Source organism: Gallinula chloropus (assembly GCF_964237585.1).
Source record: "Gallinula chloropus genome assembly, chromosome: 1".
Lineage (NCBI taxonomy): Eukaryota > Metazoa > Chordata > Aves > Gruiformes > Rallidae > Gallinula > Gallinula chloropus.
In genome coordinates this window covers 45,873,830-45,895,595 of record NC_140085.1, presented here as the reverse complement: position 1 = coordinate 45,895,595, position 21,766 = coordinate 45,873,830, and the positions used below count along the sequence as shown (strand labels likewise).

Genomic DNA, 21,766 nt, shown 5'->3' with positions numbered 1-21,766 from the left:
AAGGCACACCACCAACCGATGCAATGCCACATCTCCGGTCCTCTCCTGCAGCCACAGAGGTCTCACGATCCTCCCACTCTCCCATTACAGGTGAGGTGACACATACACAGGCTGCAGCGGTGTTCCCACGCTGACCTGCTCCACTGGTGTGTGACAGTGTCCTCCCGTGGTCCTCAGCTGGCCGGACAGAACTAGTACAAATGTTTTATTAGTTGTCCATCAGTAACAGCACTTGGTGAAAGTCCCCTTGTGATGTGGGATCTCTGTTGCACCACCCAGGAGAACAGAGGTAATCCAACTGGAAAAGCTGTTTTAAGAGCTAACAATTGAGCTCGAGTACAATAGACAGAGACATTACTGGATTTAATCTCTTACAGTTTGGTCCTTTATATCTTTTACCTTGGCAGTTGCTTTTACCACATGCCACATTTGGTCATCCCAATGTGTGTTGTTGTACCAAACATCAATCTGAAGTTTGTTACTCATCTATTTTTCGTATGATTCAAAATTGCTGTCATTTTCATGGAATGACTGACAGGAGGGTGGGGTTTGGAAGAGACCTCCTGAGACCATCAGGTCCAACCCCCTGCTCAAGCAGGGTCACCTAAAGCTAGTTGCCCAGGACTGTCTTGGGACAGTTTTTGAGTATCCTGAAGGATAGAGACTTTGCGATCCTAAGAGAGACAACCTACGTACATATGGTTGTATTCTTGAATAGGTCACACCTCACATATCCATTCCCCATCTTATGGGATTAAGATGGGTACTGTCCTGCAGGGATTGTGGATACCTCTGGAAAGTGTGAGTTTAGTTCTGGATCTGCTTGGTGGCCAAAACTAAACCTGCACCATCTGAACAATTATTCCATGGTCCTTTACAGGTGAAGACATTTAATACAAACCGTCTTTTAACCTCTTCAAGTGCCCCATGTAATCAATTTGCCACAGCTCAACTGGTGTCCATCCCCAGGAGGAAAAGGCATAGCTCAACAGGGATTTACAGTGCACAGAATCACAGAATGGTTTGGGTTGGAAGGGACCTTTACCGATCATCTAGTTACAACCCCAAGGCTGCAAGGGGTTTCCACCATCTGTGTGCTCCACACACTCAGATACATATAAAAATTATGAAAATAAGTTTTTTAAATCCCAATCTATGCAGCCCCTGAGACTCTTCATGACCCCTCTGTGCCTCAGTACTATATGGGTACTGGGACAGGGAGGTCACCAGCTGCAAACACCTCATGCTCTTCAATTACTACCCATTTCTGTTTTACTTTCAGATTGGTACTTCACCAATTTGGGGACTCCTGCGATCACCTCCCTCCAAGGCAGCAGTGCAACAAAAGTTTTCCTTCTCACAGATCTACCTTGATCTGAGACAGGAAATTAGTTCCTAAATGTCTGCACACACATACATCCCACCCTCTGTGAGAATCTTTCACCTTATCTTCCCTGACCCACAACTGGGCTTCTACCTCTTTTCTCCCTCGTTTTGACCCTTCCCATTCCCAACATCCAGACAGATTTAGCCAGGAGTGAAGGACCCTAAAATCTAATAACATTGTCTCTGATCCCATGGCAATTAAGAAAGTAACTGCCCATCCCACCCCCACCCCAATCCCTCCTTCACCAGACATCCTACCTCCATGGAGCCCCTCCACCCTGCACACCAGGTCAGTGCAGTGGAGGTTAGTCCCACTGACACCAGGGGTTGGGACTCCTAATCTTTAAGGTCCCCTAAAGGTGGGAATAGCTTTCTCTTTGGGATAGGGGGAAGAGCCGATAGATTCATCTGCTTCAATTTTTCCCAAATCTCCTCTTGCTTCATCCCCTTTTCCTGAAAGATCTTCTTCATCTTGGCAAGCAGAACACTTGTGGGCTGACTATCTAGCTCTACCATACTCACTCCCTGGTTTATTAAGTATCTCCAAATTGTCCCTCTAGGAATGTATTTCCTGCCCTTTCTCTCCGTCTCATCCTTCTTCACCATCCCTTTCTCATTGGCTTCCATCAGGGTCCCCATGTTCTCCATGGTAGCTACACACTCACCAAGGGGCCGGCCAATTAAAGTAGACCCCAGGCTGATGAAAAACCCCTTGTGCAGCTCAGGAGCACGGCAGGCCAGGACCCCCACATCCCCTTGCTCCACATTCACCCCAAAGATGTCAAAGTCAGGAGTCACCGGTTTCTCCCTTTGCTTTAACACCCGGAGTAAGACATTCCCGCACAGGTAGGCTAATGCCTCCTGGACATCTCTCCAGGGCGCCCCTTCCATGTTGTCTTTGAGAGGCTCGTATTCTCCTAGATTTCTGATCACCAACCTTAAGATCTCCCCCCCCAGCGTCTCCTCGGCAGGCAGGGCTCTGATAGTCGCCCCCACCTTGGGCCACGGCAGCCCGATGGCAGTCACCACCCGCTTCGCCGCCTCATGTGTGAAGGGAGTGCGCTGCTCCAAGGTCCAAATTCGGCTTACCCACACAGGCCACCCCTCCTTCCACTTCCTCCAAACCTTCTCTTTCTTGGAAGCTTTCCCTGCTCCCTGGCCTCTGTCTCCCTTCACCGGCTTCGCTTTCCTACCACCCGCAGCACCCACCGGCGCCTCTTCCTGCGCCTCCACACTCCAGCCGCCCCCCTCCCACAACTCCAGGTCCCAGTCCGCCTCGCTGAGAGCCACCATCTTACTCTGATCCAACCCCCCCTTGCCCAGGGACAGCAGAGTGCCCAAGCCCTGCACCTTCCTTCTCAGGGCGGCGTTCTTGGCCGCCTCGGCCTTCAGCTCATCCCGCAGCTTGCGCAGCTCCTCAGCCTGCTGGCTCAGCAGCGAGCTGTTGCACCGCAGCGCCAGGATCTCGTTTCGGGCCACCTGCAGATTGTTCTGCAGGCTCTGGACGCGCTGCTCCTTCTCCTCCGCTGCCACCTGCAAGGCCTGGGCCAGGTTGAACAACAGCCACTGCAGGGCCGAGCACTTCTTCTCCCCCTTGGGATGGTAGGTGGACATGTAGTTCTGCCAGAGCCTTTCCGCAGTTTTCAGGGTGGGGTCCTGCTCGAGGACCTTACAGTCCCAGGGGTCCCCCCCGTGCTCCAGCAAGGCCTGTACCAGTAGCCCCCTCTCCTCCTGGCTGAGGGAGCTTTCCACCTCCTCCTTCTCCTTTGCCTTCCCGCCCCTCGTTAGCCAGGACATCCTAACGCCAGCCAGCCCCCGCAAGCGAGCGCTGAGCCCGGGCAGCCGCGGACAAGCCCCCCCGCCCCGTGTCGCCCCCCCTGCCCCTGGGCTCTCCCTCTCCGGACCCGGCGCCCGAGGCGCCGCTGTGACAAACGCACCGCCCGCCGGGCGCGGCACCGGGGCACCGGCAAAGGGGCAGCGCAGCCCCCGCACTCCCTCCCCCCCCGCCACCCCCGCGACCTGGTGGCGGCTCCTGCTAGCTGCCCCTCGCGATGGCTCCGGACGGACTGAAGTCGCCGCGCCACGGCACCGGCTTTTATACCCGTCCCCTGGGGCCGGGACCCCTCTGTACGCCACTCTCCCCCTCGGCCGCCGCCGGACTCCGCTTCGCCGCCTTCCCTCCGGCCGGGCGGGGTGGGCGGGGCTGTCCGGTGCCGTGGCCCCGCCCCGCAGGCAGGCGGATGGCCGCGGCGCTGCGCAGCGGCCGGCGTTTTCCCCTGCTGCTGTTGCCGGCGGGCCCGGGTCGCCCGGGCCGCCCCGTTTCCCCGGGTGCTGCCATGCAGCAGGCTGCCGCTGTCCCGGCGGGGCCGGGCGGCTCCGAGGGCGGTGCGCAGGCGGGCGGCGGGGGCTGGCTGGGCGCGCTGCGCTTCGACAACCTGGCGCTGCGCTCGCTGCCGGTGGACGCCTCAGAGGACAGCGGGCCGCGGGTCGTGCCCGGCGCCTGCTTCTCCCGGGTGCGGCCCAGCCCGCTGCAGAACCCGCGGATGGTGGCCATGTCGCTGCCGGCGCTGGCGCTGCTGGGGCTGGAGGTGCCCGCGGCCGATCGGGAGGCGGCGGAGGCCGAGGCGGCGCTGTACTTCAGCGGTAACCGGCTGCCGGCGGGCGCGGAGCCGGCAGCGCACTGCTACTGCGGCCACCAGTTCGGCAGCTTCGCGGGGCAGCTGGGCGATGGAGCCGCCATGTACCTGGGCGAGGTGCTGAGCCCGCGGGGCGAGCGCTGGGAGATCCAGCTCAAGGGCGCCGGCCTCACCCCCTTCTCCCGGTAAGGCCCCGCGGGGCGGCGCGACCCGGCCCGGGAGGGCCGCAAGGTAGCGGGGCGGCGGGAAGGGGCGCTGCCGGAACAGCCCGCCGAAGCCGGCTGGTGGTGGAGCCGCTGCTCCGTGTCCCGCTACGTGGCGGGGAGAGACCGGGGTACGGGGAGAGACCGGGGTACGGGGAGAGACCGGGATCGGGGAGAGACGGGGGACGGGGAGAGACGGGGGACGGGGAGAGACCGGGGGCGGGGAGAGACCGGGATCGGGGAGAGACCGGGGACGGGGAGAGACCGGGGACGGGGAGAGACCGGGGACGGGGAGAGACCGGGGGCGGGGAGAGACGGGCCTCCCGGGCTGCTCACTGCGTTGGCACGGGGCTTTTCCAGCAGGTTTTGTGCCGAGGGGCCTTCCCCGAGGCAGAGGTCAGCAATTGAGTCCTCGGGTTCGGTTTGGGGTTTGTTTGTTTGTTTGTTTTTAAAATCTCCCTCGCAGCAAGTGTAATGCTGACACGCTGACTCTGGAAAGTAAGACCCGCGTCTCCTTCAGGCGGTAGGCTGCCGCACAGGTCCCGGGTTACCCTCCTCCGAGGTGTTTCCCGCCTTAGGAGGAGGCAGACCGTGATGGAAGCGGGGCCGGCAGCGTGTAACAGCCCCCCGGCTGCCACACCGTCCTGCGGAGGGCATTGGAAATGCGGGTGTTCTGCTCGGTTGTACTGCCAGCAGCGCCTTCCCTCCTCCTTCCTGGCTGTGGGAGGGAGTGATGGAAAAGCCCCCAGGACGGCATAGTGACCGAATCCCTGGGCGGGGGGGGGAAGGCTTCCTTCATTAGCCGGTTAAGCCGGCACCACTTGAAATCTTTCGGGTAGTTTCCCCCACTTGCATTTCCTAGATTTTCTGTTCCAGCTATGCACCGGCACAGCAACACCTTAGTTTCGTACCTGTGGTGCTCTGAAGGCCCCTTTTGGGTCTGTGGAAATCCCAGATATGGTGGTAGCATTGTAGGTCTGCCCCGGGCATCTCTCCTGCTTGCTGGTGTCTTCTCGAGTGCTGGGAGTATGGGCTGAGAACCACCCGTGCCTGTTCCAGTTACTTGGTATCTATTAAATAAGCCAGTTTACTATATGTTGCCTGTTCAGGTTTGGGTTTTTTTTAAATGCAGCTGCTATGCATGCCTGTATTTAACACCCTGTCTCTAGATTGCTTACCCAGAAAGATCAAAAGTAATATCATTTTTTCAAGAAGCATAACAGTAGCTATTAAAGTAAGAGGAAACCAAGTGCTTTATTGTATAATAAACTGTACTTGTCTAAAACTGTAACATTTCTTTCAAAAGCACTGTTGCATCAATAAAAACAGCAGAGTTAATGATTAGAAGGGATATGTGTAACTGGGAGGTTTATTTTCTTCATCGGTCTGATTGAACTTTAGCAGAAATGTGAAGGTCCTGCTTTTGTTGGCAGATCTACCACTACTTCGTTGTGTGACTGAACAGAGCACATCGCTTCTGGGCTTTCTTTTTCTCCACTGCTAAGGGGAGGGCGGAGACAGGGGTTCCTGCCTTTACAGCCTGAGAACTGTCCGTGTCTTCTTGCTGCAGACAAGGTGATGGTCGGAAAGTCCTGCGGTCGAGCATCAGGGAGTTCCTGTGCAGCGAGGCCATGTTTCACCTGGGAATACCAACCACCAGGGCCGGGACCTGTGTGACATCTGACTCCAAAGTTGTCCGTGACGTATTCTATGATGGGAATCCAAAAAATGAAAGGTGTACAGTTGTGCTGAGGATAGCTTCTACGTTTATAAGGTAGAAGTTTATTTTGTTGGGACTTCTTATTCTTTTAAAACCCAAGCACACCAGTCCCATGAAACACCAAAAATGCCATTTTAAGTGTGTTTCCTTGGTGACACTGCTTCTTGTTCTGGAGGCTTGTGACTCTCTGGGCTGCAGGAAGCTGCTGCTCTTGTCCAGATGTGCCCAGACAGATAAGCACTAAGGATGCTCACCTGGTAGAAAGAAGAACTAAGTCCTGCAGACCTCAGAAGAGATTTTCCAGGGTTATGCCTGCACAGAATACATTCTGATGTTGGTAGTAGTTGTGGATTATAGCTCTACTCTTAATTCCAAAGCCAACCTAACGTAGCGCTGTCAAAGTTTGGGTTTGCTTTCCCAGCCTGAGAAGTGGACGAGGTTCCTGCTCTGACACAAAACATTAGGAGTTTCAGAAAGTTGCATTGCTTCTTGTAAGGTAGCAGTGTTACAAGAAGGTGCAGCAAGGATTATGTGTGTGTATAATGTATATATGCCTCTGTGTGTGTGTGTGAACATGTATGTGGAAGAGTCTTATCTCACACGCTTGGTACGCCAACTTGTATTTTAAACAGGCCCTATTTCTTTATACTTAGGATGAGAATTTCTCCACAGAGGTGGTTGTACGAAGCCTGAACAAGCTGATTCTCAGCACTGGCTGGGGTCTGGATCTGTCAGCGTGGATGTATGGGCTCCCTTGCACCGAGTCACTGAGCCCCCATAGGGATCTTGCGGCTCTTGCCTCTCAGTCTGGTGCAGGGGAGGTGATGCGGTGTAACTGCAGAGTTATGAGTGAATGGTTTTGCTACGTGTGATGTTAAATGAAGTTAATAGTGTTGGGTAATATTAAACCATGTTTTTATTATTTTTAAACAGGTTTGGTTCTTTTGAAATTTTTAAGCCTACTGACGAGTACACGGGACGCAAGGGCCCCAGTGTCAACCGAAATGACATCCGGATACAGATGCTTGACTATGTCATTAGCACTTTCTATCCAGAAATCCAGGAGGCTTATCCTGGCAACAGTATTCAGAGGAATGCTGCTTTCTTCAAAGAGGTAAGAGGGATCAGAGTCTCTTTGTAGAAACTTCATCTGCAAGCACAGGTGGCTGGAGTCAGTTAATACCTTGTGTTGTCTGGTCACGTGAACTATTCTTTGCTTTGGAGAAAACGCTCTTGCCAGTAGAACTGCTTATCAATGAAAGCAATGTTGGTATTGATCCAACCAGTGAAAGCAGTTTAACCTTTTAAAGAGAAAATCATGATTTCCCTGCTTTGGGAGAGTTTCCCAAGCCTTGTCTCTCCATTTGCTGAGAGTGCCCTAGGCTGTGTGGGGGAATTCTGGCCCGGCTGTTGGATGATGAGTTGATGGTACCAAGACATCACTTGCAGGGCATCGTCTCCATAAATTACTGAGACTGAGTGACTTCCTGTCTCATTTTCCAAATTGCAAACAGGAATGTTGGCTGCAAATCACTTTAACTGCAGGTTTTAGAATGGAAATGTTTAAAGGCAGGCAGGCACCGCGAGGGCTTGCCTGGGGAGGTTGCTAAGCCTCAGACTTTGGGAATGGCAAGATCAGGTGACATAACTATGTTTTAGATGTGGTATAGCATCAGGTCATTCTGCAGAGGGCCAGAGGAGAGGCAGGGTGGTTTGTGAGACTCATTTTGAACCACATTCAATTGCTGTATAAATTTAGGCCTTCAAATTTACAGGACATCCCTAATAAAAATTGGACCTATAGCATGACTAAGTGTAGGATTGCTGTATTTCCCTGTGAAGTGAAATATAGCTGAATTAATTGGTACCTAAACTTTATCTCCTTAGTAAACCTTTTGCCTCACTCTTGATACTGAACTGCCAATCGTGACGTTGAATTTCTGCTGCTGTATTCCTTTGTCTTAGTGAGCAAGGACAGATTTTGGGCTCAGGGAATAAGGTGCTTCTCTTCCCACATTGGTGATTAGTACATAGTAATGGTGGCCTTGCAGGGGGAATCCGGTTTGAAATTGCTGGAGAGCTGTAATGAAGGCTCCAGTTAGGGTCACCTGAAGTTGAAACAATGTTACAACCGAAATAAGACTGTTACAACTAGCTAGTAAACAACAACACAGCTACAAAGTATCACAGTGTAATACATTTAATCACTCTGAGTAAAAGCAGTGCCAGTGCTTTGAAATCCGAAATGATCTGGAGGGGACTGGGGGAATGGCAGCAGCGTGATGCATGTTCATAACAGACCAACAAAGGGTTCAGAAGGCAGGCGTGGAATCTGACATCCTCTAAATTTTGTGGGTGTGGAATTTGTGTTGTGAGGTGGGTCTGTGATTTTTTCTTTATTTATTTCTTGTTTTGCTTTAACACAGCCTGTGCAAACTTGCATTGGTTATTCAAAAGCGAGGTGTGGTGTAGTCCACCACTGGCCGCTCAGGAGTTCAACTTCACTGGGCAGGGCTTTTTGTGTTTGGGTGACTGGAGTTGATGAAAGCTGGTGCCTTGTCACTCCCGATGTGCTTGTCCAGTTCTGCAGCTGCCAGCATGCTTACTTTCCAATGGCAGAAATGCTGTGGGACTTTGGGATCGTAGGCTCTGTGTGTGTGCCTAGGGATGCCTCTTTCTGCTCTTGGCTGCTTTTCCTGCCCCAGTTACTGGTTTGTTCCTTCTGTCCTGGCATCCTTTCCTTATTGCCCCCATCTCTGTTGTCTGTGTTTGTTGTGCTTCCCTAGCCTGTGCCTGTCTGCACTCTGTGCCTGTGCCAGCATTGCCTCTTGATGTTTTGTCTCCTTCTTAGCAGAGACTTTTCATCCCTGTTTCCATCTCAAAAGCATGCTGATCCCTTACCTAATTTGATAAACATGTCCATCTTTTTTAATCCTGGGGAAGTGCTGTCAGCTCAGCTCAAATATGTTTTATCTTTTTTCTTCTGTGGAAGAAAAAAGTACAAGCTGTGGCATGTGCCAGCACCGTCTAGAAAGCAAACACCACTGTCTGTGCTTCTCAGACAATGTGCAGATGTTGTTTACATTTAAATGAGCATGTCCCTGAGATAATGTTCTTATTTATATATACATCATGCTTGTTTCTGCTGCAAGTCTGGCTTGCAGTAGAAAATTGTGATTGACTAGAATGAAGGTCAGAGTGAGTGCAAAGCCGTTCTTTCTGATCAATGTACAGGTTCTTTTTGATCAATAATCAGGTTCAGATTAGATGTTAGGAAAAAATTCTTCACTGAAAGAGTTGTCAGGGCCTGGAACAGGCTACCCAGGGAGGGGGTTGAGTCACCATCCCTGGATGTGTTTAAAAAAAGGGTAGATGAGGTCCTTAGGGATATGGTTTAGCTTAGGACGGGAGCAGTTTCTTGCTTTCAGGTGGTCTCATCAGCAGGACTTCTGTTTTACCAGAACTCTGACAGCAGCATGTGATGCATTCATCCAAAGACATCCAGAATTGCTGTAGGGCTGGCGTGCTCTCAGCCAAACCCTGATGGGCTGGATTCTCTATTTATTTATTTATTTTCTTTTAAGCTTTGCCATCTTCCTGGTGCAGAGCTGTGGTGCAGGGTGTGCCCCCTTGACTGGTTTAGGGCTTGCCAGTAATCAGCTCTGGACACAGGTAGCTACTTGGAGTGCCTTCTCCTCTGGCTAGCTGGCTTGGGTTTTGAACCTTAGTAAAATGCACTTACATTGCAGGTGGGACAGATAGTTGCTTTAAACTTCTCTACAGTGACAGCTCTTTGGGACAATGAGTGTTGTTACCTCTGAAAATAATTCAGTTTAAAAGTGTTAGCTAATGTCTGCATAAAACTTCTGTTTACAGCAATTCAGTGAAGCATTTAGAAATAGCCAGGTTTATTTAAAAGCCAGGTTAGCTTCCTGAATTTCAGATTTCATAGGGCATATCTAGTTGTAGTCGACAGGTGGGCTAATTTAATTAAATATCTGGAACTATTTAAAAACGTTACACTATTTATTTGAAGAATGAGGCACATGCAGTGACTACAGTCAAGGATTCCATAACAATAATTCTCAGTTAAGCAACTCAAAACCTCTGGCAAAGCACAGATTCAGTCAAGAATTGGATGTAAATAAAGTTCTCATTCTTGGAATATTTTTTCTTAACTTTGTAGCTTTTGCCCACTCTCAGTAAATTAAGGAAAGTGTTTCCCAGTGCTGAAACTTCTTAACAGGGTATATTTTTTTGTGTGTAAACCATTTGCCTGCCTGTAAATCACTCCTACATGCCAGGCAAACCAAAAGACTTAACTTTACACCAGGCTTTGTTGCATACAGGTAATTTTATTTCTTAGACTTTGCTTGTGTTTTCTCCTGCCTGTAGTTAAAGGGTCTTTAAAATTAGTAGTAAGCAAAATAATATATTTGTATAACATCTAGAATAGTAGACAAGCCTGGTGTCAAACAGCTTATCTTATTCCAGTGTTCTGTCCCCAGTACATTTTGAAGCCCTGGAGTTGACTTGCAAGTCAAGCCTGGAAGGAAAGAAGAGGGAAGCAAGCAGAAATGGGAGAGTGAGAAACAGGGCAGTTACTGACAGGAGTAGAGGGGCAAGCTGCCCTTCAGATATTTGTGTGTAAGGGCGTACTGCCAGAACCAGCTTCCATCAGAGCTGCAGGAGGATCAGCTCAGGCTAGGAGATGCTTGGAAATACAGGAATGTGTTGCAAATAAGTTGTGTTGGAAAAGCAAAAGCGAAACCCCAAGCAAAATCTCTTCCAGATAACGAAGCGGACAGCGAGACTGGTTGCTGAGTGGCAGTGTGTGGGCTTTTGCCACGGCGTCCTGAACACAGACAACATGAGCATCGTTGGGCTGACCATTGACTACGGCCCTTTTGGGTTTATGGACAGGTCAGTGTGGCATGGTGTTTGAAAACCTGTGTATTTGGTACTAGAACGATCCTGGTGCTCGCTGCTGCTTTAATATCTTAACTCCAGAGTAGGTTTGAGACCCCTCTTTATGGCAAAGTAGATTAATTTAAGTTCTAGTTTTAGCGTATTTCTTCTTTTCAACTTCTTTTTAACTGTATTCACAATGTCTCTTTGTAGCCTGTGGGGTTTCTCAGCATTTCCAAGGGCAGGAAAATATCTCCTGGGGTAACTTGGGGAAGAAAATCAAGCAGCCTTCCCTTTCCAAATCCTTAGTTTCCCTGAGGAGACTAAAGTAATAAATACGCTACTTCTCACAGTACTGGTGTCCAGATGACTAGAAGAATGCTAACAATTTCTGTATTTGTAGATATGACCCTGAGCACATTTGCAATGGTTCTGATAATGCAGCACGCTACACGTACAACAAGCAGCCAGAGATTTGCAAGTGGAACCTGGGGAAGCTTGCTGAAGCTCTGGTCCCAGAGCTGCCCTTGGAAATAAGTGAACTCATCCTGGCAGAGGAATATGATGCGGAATTTGAGAAACATTATTTGCAGAAGATGAGGAAGAAACTAGGCCTGATCCAGCTGGAATTAGAAGAAGATAGTAAACTGGCGTCTGAACTCCTCGAAACCATGCATATCACAGGTTGGTGAGGAACAGCACAGTGGCTTGTTATCTAACAGCCCCCTCAGTATCTTCAAGTCCAGCCAAAACATAGCTTTTTGTCTTGGCTTTGCAATGAAACAGCCTTGTGCAAGTACGTTGTCAGCTGAGAGAAGAACAAGAGGCTGAAAAATAATTGCCTGCTTGTGAATTGTATTGAAGTCAGTCGTTGCCTTGAGAGGAGGCTCCCTGTGTCTTGCACTTGCACCCCCACTGAGGGAAGAGTTTATTTCCCTAATTCAGAGAAGCAACCTGTACTGCTGCAGTGGGGCATGTAGCAAGAAAAACATCTGACCTGTCTTCACACTGATTTATTAGTTGCATTACTTGGAGTTTCCTTTTTTTCAGGTGGAGATTTCACAAATATTTTCTACTTGCTGAGTTCATTCTCAGTAGACTCTGATCCTTCAGAACTGGAAGATTTCTTAGAAAAGCTTACAAGTCAGTGTGCTTCTGTGGAAGAACTGAAAGTTGCTTTCAAACCACAGATGGATCCAAGGTAATACTCTCTATTACTGAAATGCTTTTGGCCTGTGCTTTTAGTTGGGTCATAAACATAATGAACCCTGCATGTGATGTAATATTTGACTAAATAGTCACCAGTTCTGGGCTAAGTATAACCTAGATGCACACTTTAGGCTCTGAAAACTATGTGGTGTCATCCATGTCCCTTTATGGATTCTCTGTTACCTTGGTGCCTAAGTAAGACCAAATTCCAAATTCCTTTTGGAGTTCCAAGAGTGCTTTGATGAGAATTGCACATCTAAGCCCAGTTAGTTCTGAAAATCCACTGTCTGCACTTCATGTACCCTGGGAATGTGCATTAAACACACTGAAGAAGGGGGAAGGAACAGCACAATTAGTACGATTTATTAGAAATTTGTTCTGTTGTGAAATCAGAGGTTATTGGGAATATTTTCGTGCCTAGGGTTGCAAAAAGATGGTTCTTGACATGCAGCTAAACTTCAATGTGTTCGTTTCTCCTGTTCCCAGGCAACTGTCAATGATGCTGATGTTGGCCCAGTCTAATCCCCAGCTCTTTGCACTAATTGGAACAAAAGCCAGTATCAATAAAGAGCTGGAACGCATTGAGCAGTTCTCTAAACTGCAGCAGCTGACAGCGGCCGATTTGCTCAGCAGAAATAAAAGGCACTGGAAAGAATGGCTGGAGAAATACAGGTAAAGGTTTGCCAGTGCTCAGAGCAGCAGCTTTCTTCTGCATTTTATGTTAAGCACAGCGTGTCTGCTGCTTTGACTGTTCAGAGAGTATGCAAGGTGTGCCTGTTCTGTCACGAAAGACACCCTCTCACAGAGTACAGGGCTTGGGAGGGATGGGAGGGCTGCTTTAAATAACTACTAAAAGGTCAGTGTCTGTGTTGCTGTGAAAGTTCAAGAGCACCTGAGTACTTTGTGTAGTTTTTGGGGAGAGGCAGGGGGGTATAGAAATCACCTTGCCACAAATCTAGTATTTAAGGTGCTCCAAGAATGCTGATTGCAGAAGAAACTCCTTTCAGCTGTGAGCTATCAAGTGCTCAGTAACTACACTTGACTGGCCTTTAATTATCCTCTTAACTCATTTTTTTTCCCCTGAAAGAAGTAGAAAGCAAGTAGAAGTATTCTTAATCAAAGAGTAACTCTAAAAGATGTCATGGCCAGAAAACTTTTTCTCCAGACTCCTCTAACAGACACAATTTTAAATCCTAAGAACCTAAGGATAACAGGAGAATTTCTATAAAGAAAAGCCCACAGTACAGCATTAGTGGCTTCTGCTGTGTGGATTAGGTCAGGACTCCTCTCCTCCCCCGGCTTCCTGGGGTCTTGTTCTCCAACAGGGAGGGACTGAGGGTTTTAGCAAGCATTCCTGCTAGTGGGTGGCTCAGTCTGCCTCAGCTCCAGTGTGTCCCTGCTCTTTTAGCAGAACATCAGAAGCTTTAACCAGCAAAGGAGCACAGAAGTGCTTAAGACAAATTCTCAGTGTGCAGGGTTCTGCAGAGTTTTAATCTGATTTCTCAGAGATGATGCAAAGTGTGCCACCGCTTCCTCCAGCCTCTGCAGGACCTGCTGGTGGGCCCTGGCATTGCTTTTAAATGAAGTGGTGCTTTGCAAACTGTTGTCGTGCTGGATTTTATAAACTGAGGGGATTGCAGATTAAGAGCTGCAAACTGAGGAGGGTATCAAGACAGGGAACTGGGTCAACTCTTACATGTGGATCTCAAACCAAACCGGTTGCTTTCACTCAATTTCAGAGCCCGCTTGCAGAAGGAAATAGAAAGTGTGGGTGGTGCTGATGCCTGGAACACTGATCACGTGAAGGTCATGAATTCAAACAATCCAAAATACATTTTAAGGAATTATATTGCCCAGAATGCCATAGAAGCTGCTGAAAATGGGGACTTCTCAGAGGTATGCTGTTGCTACTGAACATCTGATGATGACTGACATGATGCTAGGCAAGGTTCATCCTGACATCTCGAGCTGTTAGGGGGTTTGGAACTTGCTGTTTGGAAGCTTTATGTTATTTTTGAGGGAGCTGTGGTTCTAATGACTGCAGAACAAAGAAAGGAATTGAACATCTGAGTCTGAACTTCCCCAGGTTTTGTGGGCTGATCCCAGGATAAGATGCTTACCCCTCTTCCACCATCTTCTGAATGGTGGAGAGGGAGGCAGCTGGGGATGAATTTATTCTTCTCCTTGCTGTGCTGTTATCTTTCAAGTCCCAGCCTCCACCTGTGGTGTTCAGGATGTGGATTCTTACATGCAGAGTATGGGAAATGATTTTATTTAGAGAGTTACATAGGAACTTGTATTTGAGATGTGCATCTCAAGTGATTTGAGCCTGAGTTCCATACAGATGTCCAAACTCAGCCTGTTATGGCTATGTAGTTTTTAGTGTAAAGAGATTAACAATATGAATATCAAGTAATATTTGGCTTGTCTGGAGTTTGCATATTAAATACACTCAACCGTTATTCTAAGATTCTTCTCTGCATCCTTTTGCCTTTACCTTCTAACTTCTCGTAACCCTGCTGTGTTTCTGTTCTAGGTAAGAAACGTACTGAAACTCTTGGAGAATCCCTTCCAAGAAGCAGGAGGCTTCGGGGAGGTAAGGGAAGATGCAGAAGAGGAGGGAGCGACTGCTGCAGCAGCTGCTTGCGCTCAAGAGAGCAGGAGCAGCCTGCCCTACTGCAGTAAACCTCCGCTGTGGGCTTCAGAGCTCTGTGTTACATGATCTTCATAACTGCCTTGTTTGATTTTTTTTTTTGCTGAGAACTGGTCCTCCTTCAGCAGTGAAGAATTCAGCAAGGCAAACATCCCAGTGCTATTCAGTTATGGAAACAACCCTACATTTGGATGCATCTGCGGGGCTTCGGCGGCACTTCGTTTGAAGCCGCCGTGGACGTTGGAACAAGCCCATGGCAATCGATGAGTCCCTACCCATGGGAAATGGGAATGCTCTGAGACTGAAAGTCTTTCCTCTGCTCGTGCCATGGTACAAGAAGAAAGCAATATTTTATGTTGAGGCAGGCTGGATTTGGGACATCCAAATGGAATTGTTGTTATGTGAAGTCAAAAACAGCAAAAGTCAGGAGTCTGATCTGTTTTTGTCTGATGTCCTAACTAATAGTACTTCTACCATTTATTTACTGCTTTCTCTATGCAGGGACTTTGAGTCCTCTTTAACAGAGGAGTAGATTCCTTGTTGCTTGTTTTCAGCTATGTTCCATTTAATTAAGTAGTTCATTTCTTGTGAACCGTCAGACTGATGGTCTATTTTTAGAGAATGTGTGCAGGCTGAGGTGGAGCATTTGAGGTTCTTTCAATAGGATATGAGCAGGATTAAGGGAGACATACATGTTTGCCCTTGAAAAGTCACAGTGGTGAAGTTTATTCAGACCGAGTATGTTTGCATACTACATGTGTAAGTGTTCACTAAAGTGGTGGATGCGCTTTGTAAGCCACCTGACTCAGGCAAGGTCAGTTAGACCAGGTAGTGTGAGCCTTCAGCTACCCCAGTGCTCAAAGCCCAGGTAGGCTGGGTTTTAACCTGTGTGCTCCTAATGGAGCCTCCTCTAATGAGAAGCGTGCAGGGGGGGCACCTGTTCATTTGCACTGGTCAGCAGGATCCTTCCATTCCCACCCCAGTCTCATGCCACCGAGTTTCCTCCAAGGTCTCTGAAAACTCTTTGTGCTGAAAGCTCAGGAATATGCAGCTTGAGCTTGTGTAAAGGGTTAGAGAGGGTGTGAAGAAGGGTGGGAGCTGTCTTGCTTGCAGGTTACTTATTGGCAGTTTTGAGGTTTCAGGGGAAAGTTGGTTGGCATTACTGCCACGTCAGCAAAAAAAAAAAGCACTGGGCTATTAGTTAACTTTCTGAACTTCTTTCTAAAGGACTTTGCTACTGGTTCTGACCTGAAATCTTAGGGAAAGTTTGGCTTAATGCAAAGGTTTCTCTCTTCCAAAGAGACTTCTGTCTTACACTGTGAGTTTGTGTACTCTACTAAATTCTTCCTCCACCTGTGTGCAAGCTTGGTATTAGCTCAGGTTGAATTGTGCTCTTTTAAGTCTTCCTCAACGTAGGAGCTGTGGGAGATCAGGGAGAACAGCTGGGCTCCTGCTTACCCATCTGTGCTAATAATCAGTTTGTTCTCCTGGCTGCCACAGTCAGCAGGTGATGCTTTGAAAGTAAACATTGGCTCTGTCTTGCCTTCGCCCTGGAGATGCCGGGTGGTGAGTTGTGACAGACTCAAACCTCTGACAAACGCGGCGCTTTCTGTGACGTTTCAGAGTCCGTGCAGAAAAGCACAAAGCTGAAGGTGTATTTACCCAGCCCGTGGAAGAATGGAGCAGCTGGAAGAGGAAGGGCCTTGAAGAAGTGGGCAACAAGTGATGGGAGCTGCTGCAGCTGGTTCTCTTCTGATGATGACCCGTTTTTATAGGGGATTATCCTTCCTCTGAACTCGGGGGTGCTGGAGAAAACTCGTTTAGTGGAAACTTTAACAGAGAGACAGTGCTGGGTGAAAAGGATGGCACCAGGGAGAGATGGGGAAGGGAAATGCACTGGCAGCTTCAAAGATGCTTCAAACGTGCCCCTGACTGATTTGCAGAACCAGCGATCTCTTACACTATGCCCAGTCCAGAAGGGAGTGATGGGGAGTGGGGGGAAGTAGCTCCAAGCTGATGTACGTAACTCTGTGCTGATTTTGGTTCTCAATTTATGCCTTTTCTTTTGGGAGGCAGAGGGGAATAGTCTTTTGCAGGAGCTCTGCCCTAACTTTTGTCTTAACAGAATGCTCTAAAAAGTATGGTTTCACACCGTGCTGCAAGGGATCAAGTCTTTTTAGCAGCATTCTGATATTAACTTGTGGGGGTTGAGTAGACCTCCGTTAACAATGGTATGGGAAAGGAGAAGGGTGGTACAACCCTGTGTTTGGATGTAGGAGAACTTAAATTAGCTACCAAAGTATTTTGCATTTGAAAATACATTTCACAGCTATAAAGCCAAAATCCCAGGGAGAGAGAGATGCTTTGAAATCATTTACTAGCATTTTTATCCTTAAAAAGGGAAATTGACTGTAACAACAAAGAATGAAAACCTGGAGCCATTTCCTGCTAAGTACATTCATTTTTTTACCTGTAGATCAAGTGCAGGAGGTCTGGAAAGCTTGAAGTGGGGAATGCAGCCCCTTGGCGTGGCTGCTTTGGTGTGCCACTTGGTGAAGGTGTATTTGTCATAGATGCTGTATGTTCACCAGCTGGTAGAGATACCAGGAGGGTGTTCACGTAGCTAACTGTGCTGGCAGTCAGCTGCTGGCTTCCTCAGCACACGCAGCAACAGCCACACTTTGTGTCCAAAGAAACTTCTGATGATCAGAAGCCAAGTGGAATGAATGCTTGTGCTCCTCCAGCACCCTCATTTCAAAAGGCAGATTGTAGTTTTCAGTTCCAACAATAGCAAGTTTCTCCTGTTCTCATTCTGGAGCAGTGTTGAAGCAGGAGGTTGTTCAGGACAATTAAGACTGAATTTTGTCCAGGTAAGAGCTTTATCTCTCAGCTGGGCTCTTCAGAGAGAAGGGAATACAGCCTTACAGTGTTTGGGAGTCTAAAGACTTGAATCACAAATCACATCTTGATTTTTACAGCTTGTGTTTGCAATACTACCTGGTAGTAGTATTTCTTACTCGTCAAATACTCCGCTTGTTTAAAAGCCACGGGCTTGTGCTCAAAATTGATTGGTGAGTCTTCACATCAGCAGCTTCCTCTGGAAACACTTGGTTAGACTTCAGTCTGTGGCTGTGCAGCCTGAACTACCCTTGCATAAAAGCAAGGTTTACAGAACTGTGATGAGAAGCTCTTGGAGAACTGTGTCTCTGTAGTCTCACATGGTAGTGGGACTCTGCTCATGACTTCAGGAGATTCCACTGTAACTGCTACATGAGCTTGTGAATCCACAACATTTTGCTGTCAGCTGTCACTCTGGAATGGTTTGTGGGTTTGTGGCTGTTTGTTTAGGGTTTTTTTTTAAAAAGCAAGTGCTACAGCTTTCTTTGATTCTTTATTAAAAAAATAAAAAATGGAGTTTTAGTATAGCTGTCTGTACCTGGTTCCTGAAGGAGTTTTGCCACCAACCATACCGATCAGCAGTTTGTCTCTTCAGGAATATCTGCTCTGCCTTCACATCAGGTGGCCAGGTGGTGTCACAGAAACCTCACTGCGTGGTTTTGGAGCACTTGGAGTGAATCCCCACAGGTACAGACCTCTGCCTCACCAGTGGTGTCGGTAGCGTGTGCTTGGAGCAAGGTAAGGACCTTCACTCCTCAAAGAGAAACCTCCCTCTTCGTTACTTGGCCATAAAACCATAAAATATGCCGACCCCTCTTTAATTGCAGTGATGTAAAAGGAAGAATAAAACCCACCACCTGGTGTCAACAGGTGCTGGGTGTGATTTTAAATTCTGCACAGAGAAATAGGCCTTGGGGCAGGAAGAGAAGATGCATTTTGTTTGTTTGTTTGGACTGAGTGGTTTATGCAGGTGGTTACTTTTGTTTCAAAGATCTTGGTGATACCCTAGAGAATGGGCTGTCACTCAGATGCCTGATGCAGAGCACGTTGGGTGAGGTGGCTGCCTGGCACGTGGCCCTGTTGCACGTGAGGAAATAGCGACTGAGGGTCCAGAGGTCTGTAAAGTGGCTCTGCACCGTTTAGGGCCCCCCTTACTGCTGCCAGCCAGGCACTGGGGACTTCCCTGTGAGCTGTGCAGGCCCCAAGGCTGGCGAAGAATTCACCAGTGAGGATCGATCTGCCGCCTCCGCAGCCACAGGGGTTTATGTAGTCCCAGGCTTAGTGTTGCACCAAAGCCAGTCCTTTGTCAGCCTTACATCAGCTGCTTTAACAGATGGCCTGGGTAGCTCACGGCTTCCTTGAGCAAGGCCTTGTCCTTGGTGGGACAGGGGAAGCGTGGGTTTGAAGGGGAGAAGCGTTTGCTCTGGCAGCCAGACGAGCAGCGCTGTGTGCTTGTTCTGAGCCTCCGTGCTGGCGTAGGCTGGGCAGGGGTGTGCACAGGGGAGGTGGGCAGAGCTGGGTTTCTTCAGCCTTGGGAGGAGGTTAAAGGGAAATGCTGTGCTGTCTGCAGCAGCTTCTGCGAGAGTGGAGATAAAGTAGGGGCAGGCTGTTCTCAAGGAACCACAGCCACAGGATGAGAGGCAAGGAACAGAGTTGCAACATGAGAAACTGAGTCAATAGAAGGTTGTGGGGTTTTTTTTCTGCCGTAAGAGCAGCCCAACTTTGAAACACATCACTCGGAGGTGGTGGCATCTCAGTCCTTGGCAATCCTCAAAACATCACTAGAGCAGGCTGCTCAGGGCTTTGTCCAGTTGGACCTGTGTTAAGCAGGGTTTGGGCTAGGTGACCTCCAGAGATCCCAGCCAGCTCCTGTTATTCTGTGAATGCTCAGGGCCAGATGCAGTTCAGTGCAGGGGGTTCTACCCCTTGGAGAGCTCACCTGGGGACCCTGGCAGCAGCTGATTGCCCTCAGGAGGCCTTCAGTGATACAGCAAGATCAGAAGAGGTTGTTAGGTAGAGCTCTGCATGTTCTGCACCCCCAGATCCTCACGCAGCAGGATGTGTTTGCTTGCAGGTTCAGGTCAGAAAGGGGAGAGATTATAGTAGCCTTTGCAAGTAAGTTTGAGAAGAGGATGGAAAAGTGCTTTTTAGGTGACACTGAAATGAGTAATTTGCTCTGCTGGTGAACTGGGAATGTTGACAAACACCGTGAGGTAGTGCTGGAGCATCACCCAGCTCTGATGCAGCTTGCTTTCCCACCTGAGCACACGTGTGGCTCCTCAGGGTGCTTTGGCTGCAGTCAGTCTCCACACTCCAGAGTATCTGTTGAGTACTGTGTCTGGTATTCCACATGTCAATCTGTTTGTCCGTGGTGGAAGCATGTTTAGGCCAAACCAGGTGCTTGTCCCTTTCAGGGAGTGCAGCCAAGCAAAGGGCTGAGGCAGCCCCCCCAGAGTCCATTGAAAGAGCAAACTCAGGCCTCTGTCTTCCTGAACTTACTTTGTCAGATCTGTGCTTCACACATTTGTGTATCTAGAACCACACAACACTCCTCTCTAGATCATGCCACACCACACACCAAGTCTGCTCAGTCATTCCATGACATGTCTGAGCAGCCACACGGCCCTTCCTGAGCAGACCCTACAGCTCAGTTACACAGGTGGATGGGACACGAGCAGCTCCTGCCTCTGGCCAGTCAGCACGAGAGAGGCAAAGGCAATAACCTGCGCTTACCCCTCCAGGGCCAGGTGGTATGGAGGGTTTATGGTCTAAATAATCCAACCACTCTGTTATATCTTCTTTCACCTGGCTTTATTCTTCATGCAGTTACAGGAGGAGGGTTTTGTGCAGGGGCAGTTTTCAGTTGCTCTCAGCTGTGCAAAAATCGTGCACTTGGTCATCCCATTATGGGGATGACCCTTCCCAGACCTCTATTTTCCCCCCACCCCCACACTCATCCACCCTACAACCAATGGATGGAGCTGCCCTGTGACATGGGACAGATACCATGGCACATAAAGGAAAGGACATGGGAGTAGCAATGAACTTCCAGACAGACATGAGTACAGCCTGGGGGGGGTGGGGTGGGGGGAGGTTCCCCCCATGCATAATAAATAACCAATCACTCCGTTTTCACAGCAACTGTTTAATTCACAGAGGAGCAGAAACCCAGCAGGGAGAAGAGATGCTCTTTGTCTGTCTCCATGGCCAAGGCGTGCAGAAGAACCTGAACTCAGTATTGTTCCTCTCTGCCCCTGCTGCTGTTTCGGCTGGGCAAGGACAGGGCTGCAGCACTGCAGAGCTGGTGCTCGCTAAGCCTGCGTGTTCAGCAGGTAAACCCAGAGTGCAAGTGTAAGCAGAAACATTTTGAGCAGGCTAAGCTGACCTACAAAGCTTATTGCAGGGGTTTTCTGTTCCCTGAGTTGATTTTTTTTGAAAAGAGAAGCTGGCACTTTAACCCAGCAGAACAACAGATGGTTACTTCAGCATCCAAGTATTCTTCTTTTAAAGAAGAAAAAGTAGAGAAGGTTGCACAAAGAAAGGTGAGTGCTATTACCTGTGTGGAAGCACTAAGAGGTTAAGTGACCTTGGTGATGCCCCCACCACTCTGATTATAAACATTTGAAAACTGGAAGTATGAAGGTGGGAGGAGCACAGGGTATTATGAAAACACAAAGCACTTCCAGCTGGTTTAGTGCTCCTTTAAGCAAGGGTGGGGTAAGCTACAGCTGCAGTTTTATAACCCCACAGAAGGGCCAGGTGGTACAGCCATGAGTGTTACTGTACAGGGGGATGATGAGCACTACTCACAGCTCGCATTTGAGATGCTCAGCTTTAGCTATTGCTAATCTTGCTCTTTTCCTTCATCACAGGGAAGTCAGTGGAGAGAAGGCTGCTGTTCTTGCGTAATGGTGTCAGAGGTTTAATTGAGGGGCTCTGAGTCACTTTCTCTTCCCTCTCCCTACTCTCCCTTCGCTGCCCGCAGCACGGGTCAGCTGGGGCACTGCAGGCATTTCGGGCAGGTGGGCGGCGTGGCTCCCTCCAGCAGTTACCCTGCTTTCACGGGAAACCTCCAACTTCGTCGTTCCGCAGATAGGCGGCAGCGCCAGCTCCGAGTGCCCCGGCAGGAGCTACCAGCTCCCCCCAAAAGCTG

The 21,766-nt window shown here is 49.0% G+C and overlaps 1 protein-coding gene across 1 annotated transcript; it reads left to right on the top strand.

Annotated features, from left to right (window-relative positions):
• Positions 1-3,626: 3,626 nt before the first annotated feature.
• SELENOO (selenoprotein O) lies at positions 3,627-15,182 on the top strand (the record flags this gene model as incomplete). The annotated part of the gene is made up of 9 exons (XM_084265114.1): positions 3,627-4,207; positions 5,796-5,999; positions 6,879-7,059; positions 10,738-10,868; positions 11,257-11,537; positions 11,904-12,054; positions 12,549-12,734; positions 13,802-13,958; positions 14,599-15,182. The coding sequence occupies 9 exons, from the start codon at positions 3,627-3,629 to the stop codon at positions 14,782-14,784; spliced, it is 2,058 nt and encodes a 685-aa protein (XP_084121240.1). The 3' UTR covers positions 14,785-15,182.
• Positions 15,183-21,766: the final 6,584 nt, after the last annotated feature.